At 44.1% G+C, this 17,288-nt stretch overlaps 1 protein-coding gene across 1 annotated transcript in view; it reads left to right on the top strand.

Annotated features, from left to right (window-relative positions):
* Window positions 1–17,288, top strand: part of LOC115190092 (inactive carboxypeptidase-like protein X2) — a gene marked incomplete at its 5' end in the record, with an annotated part of 106,956 nt that overhangs the window by 57,321 nt on the left and 32,347 nt on the right. Inside the window, 3 exon segments of the mRNA XM_029748568.1 lie at window positions 2,341–2,429; window positions 4,302–4,425; window positions 4,922–5,118. Coding sequence (XP_029604428.1) covers window positions 2,341–2,429; window positions 4,302–4,425; window positions 4,922–5,118 — 410 coding nt within the window.

Here is a 17,288-nt window from a genome sequence, read left to right as displayed (position 1 = left end):
GTATTAAGGGAATGGCAGTAGTAGACAAGGGTGTGGTGTACCTAATAAACTGGCCAGTGGGCCTTTCCAAAGGCACTATATACCTAAAAGCCTAAGATAGTAAAGTTAAAACACTTGAGAGCTCTCAACAACTTTATACAAACAATAAAAAACCTTTGGGGGCACCACGAAAATAATATTCAAAAGTTAGGTCCTTTTCCGTGGACCGAACAGTGTAGGTAGCTAGCGATACTCAATGCACTTCGCGCCACGTAATCTACTTCGCGCCACGTAATGCACTTCGTTCCAGAACGAGGACATGAGCATTGCCACACAATAAACTAAATCCAGTCGTTACAGGGGAATATACCACAGGAGGCTGCTGAAGGGAGGACGGCTCATAAAAATGTCCGGAACTGAGCCAATGGAACGGCATCTAATACTTGGAAACCATGTCTTTTTTTTAGATGCGGAAGGTAGCCTAGTGGTTAGAGGGGGGGAGCCTAGTGGTTAGAGGCAGGTAGCCTAGTGGTTAGAGTGGAGGGGAGGCAGGTAGCCTAGTGGTTAGAGTGGGGGGGAGGCAGGTAGCCTAGTGGTTAGAGGGGGGAGGCAGGTAGCCTAGTGGTTAGAGGGGGGAGGCAGGTAGCCTAGTGGTTAGAGTGAAGGGGCGGCAGGTAGCCTAGTGGTTAGAGTGGAGGGGAGGCAGGTAGCCTAGTGGTTAGAGTGGAGGGGTGGCAGGGTAGCCTAGTGGTTAGAGGGGGGAGGCAGGTAGTCTAGTGGTTAGAGTGGAGGGGAGGCAGGTAGCCTAGTGGTTAGAGTGGGGAGGCAGGTAGCCTAGTGGTTAGAGTGTAGGGGAGGCAGGTAGCCTAGTGGTTAGAGTGGAGGGGAGGCAGGTAGCCTAGTGGTTAGAGTGGAGGGGCGGCAGGTAGCCTAGTGGTTAGAGTGGGAAGGCAGGTAGCCTAGTGGTTAGAGTGTAGGGGAGGCAGGTAGCCTAGTGGTTAGAGTGGAGGGACGGCAGGTAGCCTAGTGGTTAGAGTGGAGGGGCGGCAGGGAGCCTAGTGGTTAGAGTGGAGGGGCGGCAGGTAGCCTAGTGGTTAGAGTGGAGGGGAGGCAGGTAGCCTAGTGGTTAGAGTGGAGGGGCGGCAGGTAGCCTAGTGGTTAGAGTGGAGGGGAGGCAGGTAGCCTAGTGGTTAGAGTGGAGGGGCGGCAGGGTAGCCTAGTGGTTAGAGGGGGGAGGCAGGTAGTCTAGTGGTTAGAGTGGAGGGGAGGCAGGTAGCCTAGTGGTTAGAGTGGAGGGGAGGCAGGTAGCCTAGTGGTTAGAGTGGAGGGGCGGCAGGGTAGCCTAGTGGTTAGAGTGGAGGGGAGGCAGGTAGCCTAGTGGTTAGAGGGGGGAGGCAGGTAGCCTAGTGGTTAGAGGGGGGAGGCAGGTAGCCTAGTGGTTAGAGGGGGAGGCAGGTAGCCTAGTGGTTAGAGTGGGGAGGCAGGTAGCCTAGTGGTTAGAGGGGGGAGGCAGGTAGCCTAGTGGTTAGAGGCAGGTAGCCTAGTGGTTAGAGTGGAGGGGTGGCAGGTAGCCTAGTGGTTAGAGTGGGGAGGCAGGTAGCCTAGTGGTTAGAGTGGGGGAGGCAGGTAGCCTAGTGGTTAGAGTGGGGGAGGCAGGTAGTCTAGTGGTTAGAGTGGGGAGGCAGGTAGCCTAGTGGTTAGAGGGGGGAGGCAGGTAGCCTAGTGGTTAGAGTGGGGAGGCAGGTAGCCTAGTGGTTAGAGGGGGGAGGCAGGTAGCCTAGTGGTTAGAGGCAGGTAGCCTAGTGGTTAGAGGGGGGAGGCAGGTAGCCTAGTGGTTAGAGTGGGGGAGGCAGGTAGCCTAGTGGTTAGAGTGGGGGAGGCAGGTAGCCTAGTGGTTAGAGTGGGGGAGGCAGGTAGCCTAGTGGTTAGAGTGGGGGAGGCAGGTAGCCTAGTGGTTAGAGGGGGGAGGCAGGTAGCCTAGTGTTTAGAGCGTTGGACTAGTAACCGAAAGGTTGCTAGATCGAATCCCTGAGCTGACAAGGTTAAAAAAAAATTTTGTTCTGCCCCTGAACAAGGCAGTTTACCCCACTGTTCCCTGGTAGGCCGTCATTGTAAATAAGAATTTGTTCTTAACTGACTTGCATAGTGAAGTAAAATGAAATGTATTTGATACTATTCCGCTCCAGTTATTACCACATGCCTGTCCTCCCCAATGAAGGTGACCCCAACCTCCAGTTTGTAGTATTGTGATTGGAACAGACTGAGCATTATCAGACCTATCGAGCTCTTCAGTTGACACCTAAACTGTAGTCGATATAGTGATTCGTTCAACGACTTGATATGGGATGTGTTTGTTGTCAGACTCTCAGAACTATTACCACAGACGGAATGAGATCACAACAACAGACAACCTGGACTTCAAACATCACAGCTACAAAGAGATGAGGCATGTAAGTAGAGCAATGCTGGGCAGACACTACACCACACTACAGAGTAATGCTGGGCAGACACTACACTACACCACAGAGTAATGCTGGACAGACACTACACTACAACACAGAGTAATGCTGGGCAGACACTACACTACACTATAACACAGAGTAATGCTGGGCAGACACTACACTACACCACAGAGTAATGCTGGACAGACACTACACTACAACACAGAGTAATGCTGGGCAGACACTACACTACACCACAGAGTAATGCTGGACAGACACTACACTACACCACAGAGTAATGCTGGGCAGACACTACACTACACTATAACACAGAGTAATGCTGGGCAGACACTACACTACACTACACCACAGAGTAATGCTGGGCAGACACTACACTACACCACAGAGTAATGCTGGGCAGACACTACACTACACCACAGAGTAATGCTGGGCAGACACTACACTACACTACAGAGTAATGCTGGGCAGACACTACACTACACCACAGAGTAATGCTGGGCAGACACTACACTACACCACAGAGTAATGATGGGCAGACACTGCACTACACTACACCACAGAGTAATGCTGGGCAGACACTGCACTACACTATACCACAGAGTAATGCTGGGCAGACACTACACTACACCACAGAGTAATGCTGGGCAGACACTACACTACACTGCATCACAGATTAATGCTGGAAAGACACTACACTACACCACAGAGTAATGCTGGGCAGACACTACACTACACCACAGAGTAATGCTGGGCATACACTACACTGCATCACAGAGTAATGCTGGGCAGACACTGCAATACACCACAGAGTAATGCTGAGCAGACACTACACTACACTACACCACAGAGTAATGCTGGGCAGACACTACACTACACTACACCACAGAGTAATGCTGGGCAGACACTACACTATACCACAGAGTAATGCTGGGCAGACACTACACTACACTACAGAGTAATGCTGGGCAGACACTACACTACACCACAGAGTAATGCTGGGCAGACACTACACTACACCACAGAGTAATGCTGGGCAGACACTGCACTACACTACACCACAGAGTAATGCTGGGCAGACACTGCACTACACTATACCACAGAGTAATGCTGGGCAGACACTACACTACACCACAGAGTAATGCTGGGCAGACACTACACCACACTACACCACAGAGTAATGCTGGGCAGACACTACACCACACTACACCACAGAGTAATGCTGGGCAGACACTACACTACACCACAGAGTAATGCTGGGCAGACACTACACCACACTACACTACAGAGTAATGCTGGGCAGACACTGCAAGCAAAATTGAAGAACCCAGTCTATGCTCTGGAGAGAGTCAATTTAAACCAATAAACAGTTAAATGGTACCAATGTACTTTATTAGAGTCTTTGTTATGAAAATGAAGCATTTGATAATACATTATATGATAAAAAACAAATACATTATCACAGTTTAATGCTGTTGTAGCTCATGGGGATGTGTGAATTTAACTCCTCAGCCTTTAGTGTCCCCCAGCGAATAGTTAGCCTTTCGCTAGGGACCTGACTGGCCCGAGCTTCAGGAGGGCAGTCATGACTGCTAGCAAGGCAGAGTTGGCCCCAGGTACGGGCAGAATCGGGAGGAGAGTGGTAGCCGCTGAGTAAGCAACGAAACATCATATCTGAAATCAAATTCACCATGTGGAAGGCTCTGGGACGCTTGATCCCTACTGGCTCTACAGCTGATGAAGGTGGTTAATGAGGTGATCCCTACTGGCTCTACAGCTGATGACGGTAGTTAATGAGGTATTCTCTACTGGCTCTACAGCTGATGAAGGTAGTTAATGAGGTATTCTCTACTGGCTCTACAGCTGATGAAGGTAGTTAATGAGAAGTGCCCCAACATCACAAGGATCTACAACATCGGCAAGAGCCACAGCGGACAGAAACTCTACGCCATCGAGATCTCAGACAACCCCGGAGAGCATGAACGAGGTAAGACCAGAGAAAGGGCTCAGACAGGATGTTTTTACTTGATTCAGTCCTGGAAGTAAAGTTCTCTGGGTTCAAGTGGTGATTGTTGTTGTATTATTACATAAAATGGTTAATCTCTTCATCATACGCCTTTTCACATTTTGTTCTCTCCCTCCCTCCCTCCCTCCCTCCCTCCCTCCCTCCCTCCCTCCCTCCCTCTTCCTCCCTCCCTCCCTCCCTCCCTCCCTCCCCTTCCTCCCTCTCTCCCTCGTTCCCGCCCTCCCTCCCTCCCTTCTCTTCCTCCCTCCCTCCCTCCTTCCCTCCCTTCTCTTCCTCCCTCCCTCCCTACATTCTCTTCCTCCATCCCTCCCTCCCTTCTCTCCCTCCCTCCCTCCCTCCTCTCCCTCCCTCCCTCCCTCTTCCTCCCTCCCTCCCTCCCTCCCTCCCTCCCCTCCCTCCCTTCTCTCCCTCCCTCCCTCCCTTCTCTCCCTCCCTCCCTCCCTCCCTCCTCTCCCAGGTGAACCAGAGTTTCGCTACACTGCCGGTTCCCACGGTAACGAGGTGCTGGGCCGAGAGCTGCTCCTGCTGCTGATGCAGTTCATGTGTCAGGAGTACCTGTCGGGTAGCCCGCGGATACGTCACCTGGTGCACGAGACTAGGATACACCTGCTCCCCTCCGTCAACCCCGACGGGTACGACAAAGCCCTTGAAGTGGTAGGTGTGCGTAGCTGAAAAAAAAAACATAAACCCCCCACAGCTGATATTGTAAATATTGACTCCATCATTAAGGCTGTACTGAAACATACGACAGATACAACTGACTCTTCTGAGACACGTGTTGATGGACTGCTGCTTATCAGCCATGTGATTGTCAGATTAAAGGTTTTTCTTTTCAAAGTCACAAGTCTTGTATATCAGCCATGTGATTGTCAGATTAAAGATTTTTCTTTTCAAAGTCACAAGTCTTGTATATCAGCCATGTGATTGTCAGATTAAAGATTCTCTTCAAAGTCAGAAGTCCAAAACATCCACTGCAGTGATTCCAGTGGTGGTCGGTGCCGTTTAAGAGGAAGGAGGGTGATAATTGTTTTTAAGAACGTGGCCTTATTTCTATTACAGCATATTGGATGACTGTCCTTCATATTCACCCAGTTCAATGTAACAGTGATGGGTTTAGGATACTGTCCTTCATATTCACCCAGTTCAATGTAACAGTGATGGGTTTAGGATACTGTCCTTCATATTCACCCAGTTCAATGTAACAGTGATGGTTTAGGATACTGTCCTTCATATTCACCCAGTTCAATGTAACAGTGATGGGTTTAGGATACTGCCCTCCATATTCACCCAGTTCAATGTAACAGTGATGGGTTTAGGATACTGTCCTTCACCCAGTTCAATGTAACAGTGATGGGTTTAGGTTACTGTCCTTCATATTCACCCAGTTCAATGTAACAGTGATGGGTTTAGGATACTGTCCTTCATATTCACCCAGTTCAATGTAACAGTGATGGGTTTAGGATACTGTCCTTCATATTCACCCAGTTCAATGTAACAGTGATGGGTTTAGGATACTGTCCTTCATATTCACCCAATTCAATGTAACAGTGATGGGTTTAGGATACTGTCCTTCACCCAGTTCAATGTAACAGTGATGGTTTAGGATACTGTCCTTCATATTCACCCAGTTCAATGTAACAGTGATGGGTTTAGGTTACTGTCCTTCATATTCACCCAGTTCAATGTAACAGTGATGGGTTTAGGATACTGTCCTTCATATTCACCCAGTTCAATGTAACAGTGATGGGTTTAGGTTACTGTCCTTCATATTCACCCAGTTCAATGTAACAGTGATGGTTTAGGATACTGTCATTCATATTCACCCAGTTCAATGTAACAGTGATGGTTTAGGATACTGGTCCTTCATATTCACCCAGTTCAATGTAACAGTGATGGGTTTAGGATACTGTCCTTCACCCAGTTCAATGTAACAGTGATGGGTTTAGGATACTGTCCTTCATATTCACCCAGTTCAATGTAACAGTGATGGGTTTAGGATACTGTCCTTCACCCAGTTCAATGTAACAGTGATGGGTTTAGGATACTGTCCTTCACCCAGTTCAATGTAACAGTGATGGGTTTAGGATACTGTCCTCCATATTCACCCAGTTCAATGTAACAGTGATGGGTTTAGGATACTGTCCTCCATATTCACCCAGTTCAATGTGACAGTGATGGGTTTAAGAGATACTGTCCTTCATATTCACCCATGTCAATGTAACAATGGTGGGTTTAGGATACTGTCCTTCATATTCACCCAGTTCAATGTAACAGTGATGGGTTTAGGATACTGTCCTTCACCCAGTTCAATGTTTCAGTGATGGGTTTAGGATACTGTCCTTCACCCAGTTCAATGTAACAGTGATGGGTTTAGGTTACTGTCCTCCATATTCACCCAGTTCAATGTAACAGTGGTGGGTTTAGGATACTGTCCTTCATATTCACCCAGTTCAATGTAACAGTGATGGGTTTAGGATACTGTCCTTCATATTAACCCAGTTCAATGTAACAGTGATGGGTTTAGGATACTGTCCTTCACCCAGTTCAATGTAACAGTGATGGGTTTAGGATACTGTCATTCATATTCACCAAGTTCAATGTAACAGTGATGGGTTTAGGATACTGGTCCTTCATATTCACCCAGTTCAATGTAACAGTGATGGGTTTAGGATACTGTCCTTCACCCAGTTCAATGTAACAGTGATGGGTTTAGGATACTGTCCTTCACCCAGTTCAATGTAACAGTGATGGGTTTAGGATACTGTCCTTCACCCAGTTCAATGTAACAGTGATGGGTTTAGGATACTGTCCTTCATATTCACCCAGTTCAATGTAACAGTGATGGGTTTAGGATACTGTCCTTCATATTCACCCAGTTCAATGTAACAGTGATGGGTTTAGGATACTGTCCTTTACCCAGTTCAATGTAACAGTGATGGGTTTAGGATACTGTCCTTCATATTCACCCAGTTCAATGTAACAGTGATGGGTTTAGGTTACTGTCCTTCATATTCACCCAGTTCAATGTAACAGTGATGGGTTTAGGATACTGTCATTCATATTCACCCAGTTCAATGTAACAGTGATGGGTTTAGGATACTGTCCTTCATATTCACCCAGTTCAATGTAACAGTGATGGGTTTAGGATACTGTCCTTCATATTCACCCAGTTCAATGTAACAGTGATGGGTTTAGGATACTGTCCTTCACCCAGTTCAATGTAACAGTGATGGGTTTAGGATACTGTCCTTCACCCAGTTCAATGTAACAGTGATGGTTTAGGATACTGTCCTTCATATTCACCCTGTTCAATGTAACAGTGGTGGGTTTAGGATACTGTCCTTCACCCACTTCAATGTAACAGTGATGGGTTTAGGATACTGTCCTTCACCCAGTTCAATGTAACAGTGATGGGTTTAGGATACTGTCCTTCACCCAGTTCAATTTAACAGTGATGGGTTTAGGATACTGTCCTCCATATTCACCCAGTTCAATGTGACAGTGATGGGTTTAAGAGATACTGTCCTTCATATTCACCCATGTCAATGTAACAATGGTGGGTTTAGGATACTGTCCTTCATATTCACCCAGTTCAATGTAACAGTGATGGGTTTAGGATACTGTCCTTCACCCAGTTCAATGTTTCAGTGATGGGTTTAGGATACTGTCCTTCACCCAGTTCAATGTAACAGTGATGGGTTTAGGTTACTGTCCTCCATATTCACCCAGTTCAATGTAACAGTGGTGGGTTTAGGATACTGTCCTTCATATTCACCCAGTTCAATGTAACAGTGATGGGTTTAGGATACTGTCCTTCATATTAACCCAGTTCAATGTAACAGTGATGGGTTTAGGATACTGTCCTTCACCCAGTTCAATGTAACAGTGATGGGTTTAGGATACTGTCATTCATATTCACCAAGTTCAATGTAACAGTGATGGGTTTAGGATACTGGTCCTTCATATTCACCCAGTTCAATGTAACAGTGATGGGTTTAGGATACTGTCCTTCACCCAGTTCAATGTAACAGTGATGGGTTTAGGATACTGTCCTTCACCCAGTTCAATGTAACAGTGATGGGTTTAGGATACTGTCCTTCACCCAGTTCAATGTAACAGTGATGGGTTTAGGATACTGTCCTTCATATTCACCCAGTTCAATGTAACAGTGATGGGTTTAGGATACTGTCCTTCATATTCACCCAGTTCAATGTAACAGTGATGGGTTTAGGATACTGTCCTTTACCCAGTTCAATGTAACAGTGATGGGTTTAGGATACTGTCCTTCATATTCACCCAGTTCAATGTAACAGTGATGGGTTTAGGTTACTGTCCTTCATATTCACCCAGTTCAATGTAACAGTGATGGGTTTAGGATACTGTCATTCATATTCACCCAGTTCAATGTAACAGTGATGGGTTTAGGATACTGTCCTTCATATTCACCCAGTTCAATGTAACAGTGATGGGTTTAGGATACTGTCCTTCATATTCACCCAGTTCAATGTAACAGTGATGGGTTTAGGATACTGTCCTTCACCCAGTTCAATGTAACAGTGATGGGTTTAGGATACTGTCCTTCACCCAGTTCAATGTAACAGTGATGGTTTAGGATACTGTCCTTCATATTCACCCTGTTCAATGTAACAGTGGTGGGTTTAGGATACTGTCCTTCACCCACTTCAATGTAACAGTGATGGGTTTAGGATACTGTCCTTCACCCAGTTCAATGTAACAGTGATGGGTTTAGGATACTGTCCTTCACCCAGTTCAATTTAACAGTGATGGTTTAGGATACTGTCCTTCATATTCACCCAGTTCAATGTAACAGTGATGGGTTTAGGATACTGTCCTTCATATTCACCCAGTTCAATGTAACAGTGATGGGTTTAGGATACTGTCCTTCACCCAGTTCAATGTAACAGTGATGGGTTTAGGTTACTGTCCTTCATATTCACCCAGTTCAATGTAACAGTGATGGGTTTAGGTTACTGTCCTCCATATTCACCCAGTTCAATGTAACAGTGATGGGTTTAGGATACTGTCCTTCACCCAGTTCAATGTAACAGTGATGGTTTAGGATACTGTCCTTCATATTCACCCAGTTCAATGTAACAGTGATGGGTTTAGGATACTGTCCTTCACCCAGTTCAATGTAACAGTGATGGGTTTAGGATACTGTCCTCCATATTCACCCAGGTCAATGTAACAGTGATGGGTTTAGGATACTGTCCTTCATATTCACCAAGTTCAATGTAACAGTGATGGGTTTAGGTTACTGTCCTTCATATTCACCCAGTTCAATGTAACAGTGATGGGTTTAGGATACTGTCCTTCACCCAGTTCAATGTAACAGTGATGGGTTTAGGATACTGTCCTTCACCCAGTTCAATGTAACAGTGATTGTTTAGGATACTGTCCTTCATATTCACCCAGTTCAATGTAACAGTGATGGGTTTAGGATACTGTCCTTCACCCAGTTCAATGTAACAGTGATGGGTTTAGGATACTGTCATTCACCCAGTTCAATGTAACAGTGATGGGTTTAGGATACTGTCCTTCATATTCACCCAGTTCAATGTAACAGTGATGGGTTTAGGATACTGTCCTTCACCCAGTTCCATGTAACAGTGATGGTTTAGGATACTGTCCTTCACACAGTTCAATGTAACAGTGATGGGTTTAGGATACTGTCCTTCACCCAGTTCAATGTAACAGTGATGGGTTTAGGATACTGTCCTTCATATTCACCCAGTTCAATGTAACAGTGATGGGTTTAGGATACTGTCCTTCACCCAGTTCAATGTAACAGTGATGGGTTTAGGATACTGTTCTTCATATTCACCCAGTTCAATGTAACAGTGATGGGTTTAGGATACTGTCCTTCATATTCACCAAGTTCAATGTAACAGTGATGTGTTTAGGATACTGTCCTTCACCCAGTTCAATGTAACAGTGATGGGTTTAGGATACTGTCCTTCACCCAGTTCAATGTAACAGTGATGGGTTTAGGATACTGTCCTTCACCCAGTTCAATGTAACAGTGATGGGTTTAGGATACTGTCCTTCATATTCACCCAGTTCAATGTAACAGTGATGGGTTTAGGATACTGTCCTTCATATTCACCCAGTTCAATGTAACAGTGATGGGTTTAGGATACTGTCCTTCATATTCACCCAGTTCAATGTAACAGTGATGGGTTTAGGATACTGTCCTTCATATTCACCCAGTTCAATGTAACAGTGATGGGTTTAGGATACTGTCCTTCATATTCACCCAGTTCAATGTAACAGTGATGGGTTTAGGATACTGTCCTTCACCCAGTTCAATGTAACAGTGATGGGTTTAGGATACTGTCCTCCATATTCACCCAGTTCAATGTAACAGTGATGGGTTTAGGATACTGTCCTTCATATTCACCCAGTTCAATGTAACAGTGATGGGTTTTGGATACTGTCATTCACCCAGTTCAATGTAACAGTGATGGTTTAGGATACTGTCATTCATATTCACCCAGTTCAATGTAACAGTGATGGGTTTAGGATACTGTCCTTCATATTCACCCAGTTCAATGTAACAGTGATGGGTTTAGGATACTGTCCTTCACCCAGTCCACGTAACAGTGATGGGTTTAGGATACTGTCCTTCATATTCACCCAGTTCAATGTAACAGTGATGGGTTTAGGATACTGTCCTTCACCCAGTTCAATGTAACAGTGATGGGTTTAGGATACTGGTCCTTCATATTCACCCAGTTCAATGGATCAGTGATGGGTTTAGGATACTGTCCTTCATATTCACCCAGTTCAATGTAACAGTGATGGGTTTAGGATACTGTCCTTCACCCAGTTCAATGTAACAGTGATGGGTTTAGGATACTGTCCTTCCTATTCACCCAGTTCAATGTAACAGTGATGGTTTAGGATACTGTCATTCACCCAGTTCAATGTAACAGTGATGGGTTTAGGTTACTGTCCTTCACCCAGTTCAATGTAACAGTGATGGGTTTAGGATACTGGGCTTCACCCAGTTCAATGTAACAGTGATGGGTTTAGGTTACTGTCCTTCACCCAGTTCAATGTAACAGTGATGGGTTTAGGATACTGTCCTTCACCCAGTTCAATGTAACAGTGATGGGTTTAGGATACTGTCCTTCATATTCACCCAGTTCAATGTAACAGTGATGGGTTTAGGATACTGTCCTTCATATTCACCCTGTTCAATGTAACAGTGGTGGGTTTAGGATACTGTCCTTCACCCAGTTCAATGTAACAGTGATGGGTTTAGGATACTGTCCTTCACCCAATTCAATGTAACAGTGATGGGTTTAGGATACTGTCCTTCACCCAGTTCAATGTAACAGTGATGGTTTAGGATACTGTCCTTCATATTCACCCAGTTCAATGTAACAGTGATGGGTTTAGGATACTGTCCTTCATATTCACCCAGTTCAATGTAACAGTGATGGGTTTAGGATACTGTCCTTCACCCAGTTCAATGTAACAGTGATGGTTTAGGATACTGTCCTTCATATTCACCCAGTTCAATGTAACAGTGATGGGTTTAGGATACTGTCCTTCACCCAGTTCAATGTAACAGTGATGGGTTTAGGATACTGTCCTCCATATTCACCCAGTTCAATGTAACAGTGATGGGTTTAGGATACTGTCCTTCATATTCACCAAGTTCAATGTAACAGTGATGGGTTTAGGTTACTGTCCTTCATATTCACCCAGTTCAATGTAACAGTGATGGGTTTAGGATACTGTCCTTCACCCAGTTCAATGTAACAGTGATGGGTTTAGGATACTGTCCTTCACCCAGTTCAATGTAACAGTGATGGGTTTAGGATACTGTCATTCACCCAGTTCAATGTAACAGTGATGGGTTTAGGATACTGTCCTTCATATTCACCCAGTTCAATGTAACAGTGATGGGTTTAGGATACTGTCCTTCACCCAGTTCAATGTAACAGTGATGGTTTAGGATACTGTCCTTCACACAGTTCAATGTAACAGTGATGGGTTTAGGATACTGTCCTTCACCCAGTTCAATGTAACAGTGATGGGTTTAGGATACTGTCCTTCATATTCACCCAGTTCAATGTAACAGTGATGGGTTTTGGATACTGTCCTTCACCCAGTTCAATGTAACAGTGATGGGTTTAGGATACTGTCCTTCATATTCACCCAGTTCAATGTAACAGTGATGGGTTTAGGATACTGTCCTTCATATTCACCCAGTTCAATGTAACAGTGATGTGTTTAGGATACTGTCCTTCACCCAGTTCAATGTAACAGTGATGGGTTTAGGATACTGTCCTTCACCCAGTTCAATGTAACAGTGATGGGTTTAGGATACTGTCCTTCACCCAGTTCAATGTAACAGTGATGGGTTTAGGATGCTGTCCTTCATATTCACCCAGTTCAATGTAACAGTGATGGGTTTAGGATACTGTCCTTCATATTCACCCAGTTCAATGTAACAGTGATGGGTTTAGGATACTGTCCTTCATATTCACCCAGTTCAATGTAACAGTGATGGGTTTAGGATACTGTCCTTCATATTCACCCAGTTCAATGTAACAGTGATGGGTTTAGGATACTGTCCTTCATATTCACCCAGTTCAATGTAACAGTGATGGGTTTAGGATACTGTCCTTCACCCAGTTCAATGTAACAGTGATGGGTTTAGGATACTGTCCTCCATATTCACCCAGTTCAATGTAACAGTGATGGCTTTAGGATACTGTCCTTCATATTCACCCAGTTCAATGTAACAGTGATGGGTTTTGGATACTGTCATTCACCCAGTTCAATGTAACAGTGATGTTTTAGGATACTGTCATTCATATTCACCCAGTTCAATGTAACAGTGATGGGTTTAGGATACTGTCCTTCATATTCACCCAGTTCAATGTAACAGTGATGGGTTTAGGATACTGTCCTTCACCCAGTTCAATGTAACAGTGATGGGTTTAGGATACCGTCCTTCATATTCACCCAGTTCAATGTAACAGTGATGGGTTTAGGATACTGTCCTTCACCCAGTTCAATGTAACAGGGATGGGTTTAGGATACTGGTCCTTCATATTCACCCAGTTCAATGGAACAGTGATGGGTTTAGGATACTGTCCTTCATATTCACCCAGTTCAATGTAACAGTGATGGGTTTAGGATACTGTCCTTCACCCAGTTCAATGTAACAGTGATGGGTTTAGGATACTGTCCTTCATATTCACCCAGTTCAATGTAACAGTGATGGTTTAGGATACTGTCATTCACCCAGTTCAATGTAACAGTGATGGGTTTAGGTTACTGTCCTTCACCCAGTTCAATGTAACAGTGATGGGTTTAGGATACTGGGCTTCACCCAGTTCAATGTAACAGTGATGGGTTTAGGATACTGTCCTTCATATTCACCCAGTTCAATGTAACAGTGATGGGTTTAGGATACTGTCCTTCATATTCACCCTGTTCAATGTAACAGTGATGGTTTAGGATACTGTCATTCACCCAGTTCAATGTAACAGTGATGGGTTTAGGATACTGTCCTTCACCCAGTTCAATGTAACAGTGATGGGTTTAGGATACTGTCCTTCACCCAGTTCAATGTAACAGTGATGGGTTTAGGATACTGTCCTTCATATTCACCCAGTTCAATGTAACAGTGATGGGTTTAGGATACTGTCCTTCACCCAGTTCAATGTAACAGTGATGGGTTTAGGATACTGTCCTTCATATTCACCCAGTTCAATGTAACAGTGATGGGTTTAGGATACTGTTCCTTCATATTCACCCAGTTCAATGTTTCAGTGATGGGTTTAGGATACTGGGCTTCACCCAGTTCAATGTAACAGTGATGGGTTTAGGATACTGTCCTTCATATTCACCCAGTTCAATGTAACAGTGATGGGTTTAGGATACTGTCCTTCACCCAGTTCAATGTAACAGTGATGGGTTTAGGATACTGTCCTTCATATTCACCCAGTTCAATGTAACAGTGATGGGTTTAGGATACTGTTCCTTCATATTCACCCAGTTCAATGTAACAGTGATGGGTTTAGGATACTGTCATTCACCCAGTTCAATGTAACAGTGATGGGTTTAGGATACTGTCCTTCATATTCACCCAGTTCAATGTAACAGTGATGGTTTAGGATACTGTCATTCACCCAGTTCAATGTAACAGTGATGGGTTTAGGTTACTGTCCTTCACCCAGTTCAATGTAACAGTGATGGGTTTAGGATACTGGGCTTCACCCAGTTCAATGTAACAGTGATGGGTTTAGGATACTGTCCTTCATATTCACCCAGTTCAATGTAACAGTGATGGGTTTAGGATACTGTCCTTCATATTCGCCCTGTTCAATGTAACAGTGATGGTTTAGGATACTGTCATTCACCCAGTTCAATGTAACAGTGATGGGTTTAGGATACTGTCCTTCACCCAGTTCAATGTAACAGTGATGGGTTTAGGATACTGTCCTTCACCCAGTTCAATGTAACAGTGATGGGTTTAGGATACTGTCCTTCATATTCACCCAGTTCAATGTAACAGTGATGGTTTAGGATACTGTCATTCACCCAGTTCAATGTAACAGTGATGGGTTTAGGTTACTGTCCTTCACCCAGTTCAATGTAACAGTGATGGGTTTAGGATACTGGGCTTCACCCAGTTCAATGTAACAGTGATGGGTTTAGGATACTGTCCTTCATATTCACCCAGTTCAATGTAACAGTGATGGGTTTAGGATACTGTCCTTCATATTCACCCTGTTCAATGTAACAGTGATGGTTTAGGATACTGTCATTCACCCAGTTCAATGTAACAGTGATGGGTTTAGGATACTGTCCTTCACCCAGTTCAATGTAACAGTGATGGGTTTAGGATACTGTCCTTCACCCAGTTCAATGTAACAGTGATGGGTTTAGGATACTGTCCTTCATATTCACCCAGTTCAATGTAACAGTGATGGGTTTAGGATACTGTCCTTCACCCAGTTCAATGTAACAGTGATGGGTTTAGGATACTGTCCTTCATATTCACCCAGTTCAATGTAACAGTGATGGGTTTAGGATACTGTTCCTTCATATTCACCCAGTTCAATGTTTCAGTGATGGGTTTAGGATACTGGGCTTCACCCAGTTCAATGTAACAGTGATGGGTTTAGGATACTGTCCTTCATATTCACCCAGTTCAATGTAACAGTGATGGGTTTAGGATACTGTCCTTCACCCAGTTCAATGTAACAGTGATGGGTTTAGGATACTGTCCTTCATATTCACCCAGTTCAATGTAACAGTGATGGGTTTAGGATACTGTTCCTTCATATTCACCCAGTTCAATGTAACAGTGATGGGTTTAGGATACTGTCATTCACCCAGTTCAATGTAACAGTGATGGGTTTAGGATACTGTCCTTCATATTCACCCAGTTCAATGTAACAGTGATGGTTTAGGATACTGTCATTCACCCAGTTCAATGTAACAGTGATGGGTTTAGGTTACTGTCCTTCACCCAGTTCAATGTAACAGTGATGGGTTTAGGATACTGGGCTTCACCCAGTTCAATGTAACAGTGATGGGTTTAGGATACTGTCCTTCATATTCACCCAGTTCAATGTAACAGTGATGGGTTTAGGATACTGTCCTTCATATTCGCCCTGTTCAATGTAACAGTGATGGTTTAGGATACTGTCATTCACCCAGTTCAATGTAACAGTGATGGGTTTAGGATACTGTCCTTCACCCAGTTCAATGTAACAGTGATGGGTTTAGGATACTGTCCTTCACCCAGTTCAATGTAACAGTGATGGGTTTAGGATACTGTCCTTCATATTCACCCAGTTCAATGTAACAGTGATGGGTTTAGGATACTGTCCTTCACCCAGTTCAATGTAACAGTGATGGGTTTAGGATACTGTCCTTCATATTCACCCAGTTCAATGTAACAGTGATGGGTTTAGGATACTGTCCTTCATATTCACCCAGTTCAATGTTTCAGTGATGGGTTTAGGATACTGGGCTTCACCCAGTTCAATGTAACAGTGATGGGTTTAGGATACTGTCCTTCATATTCACCCAGTTCAATGTAACAGTGATGGGTTTAGGATACTGTCCTTCACCCAGTTCAATGTAACAGTGATGGGTTTAGGATACTGTCCTTCATATTCACCCAGTTCAATGTAACAGTGATGGGTTTAGGATACTGTTCCTTCATATTCACCCAGTTCAATGTAACAGTGATGGGTTTAGGATACTGTCATTCACCCAGTTCAATGTAACAGTGGTGGGTTTAGGTTACTGTCCTTCACCCAGTTCAATGTAACATCGATAGGTTTAGGCTATTACATGATACTGTAATGTTCCCTTGTACCCATCATGAGGTGGCTACACCTTAGCCTGTGAATTACAGTTTATAACGTAGGTGCACACAGGTTGAGAGGAATTAGAGTAATCAAGAAGACAGACGTTGATACATTCAGTACCGCCTTGAACTCTCTTGCCTTCATCTAGCTAGTTCATTATTATTTATTCTTTTTTATTTTATTTAGACGGTAGATCAGCGTTAATATTGCAGATAGGTTGTAGCTTCCATCAATCTAATTGTCTGCATCATTTTCAATCCCCCATATAAGTATTTTTTAGTAAGTATATATATATATATATATATATATACATCTCTTTTTAAAATATATTTCCCTTAATTATTTTCCCCTAATCCTACTGTCCAATCCCCTAATTGGACTAAACTAATTCAATATATTTATCTTCTTTATTATTTTCCCCTAGCCTTACCATCCCTCCCCTGATTGGACTAA

This window comes from Salmo trutta, unplaced genomic scaffold (genome assembly GCF_901001165.1).
Source record: "Salmo trutta unplaced genomic scaffold, fSalTru1.1, whole genome shotgun sequence".
Lineage (NCBI taxonomy): Eukaryota > Metazoa > Chordata > Actinopteri > Salmoniformes > Salmonidae > Salmo > Salmo trutta.
Note: the sequence above shows the minus strand (reverse complement) of the source record. Positions and strands in the feature narration are given on the sequence as shown.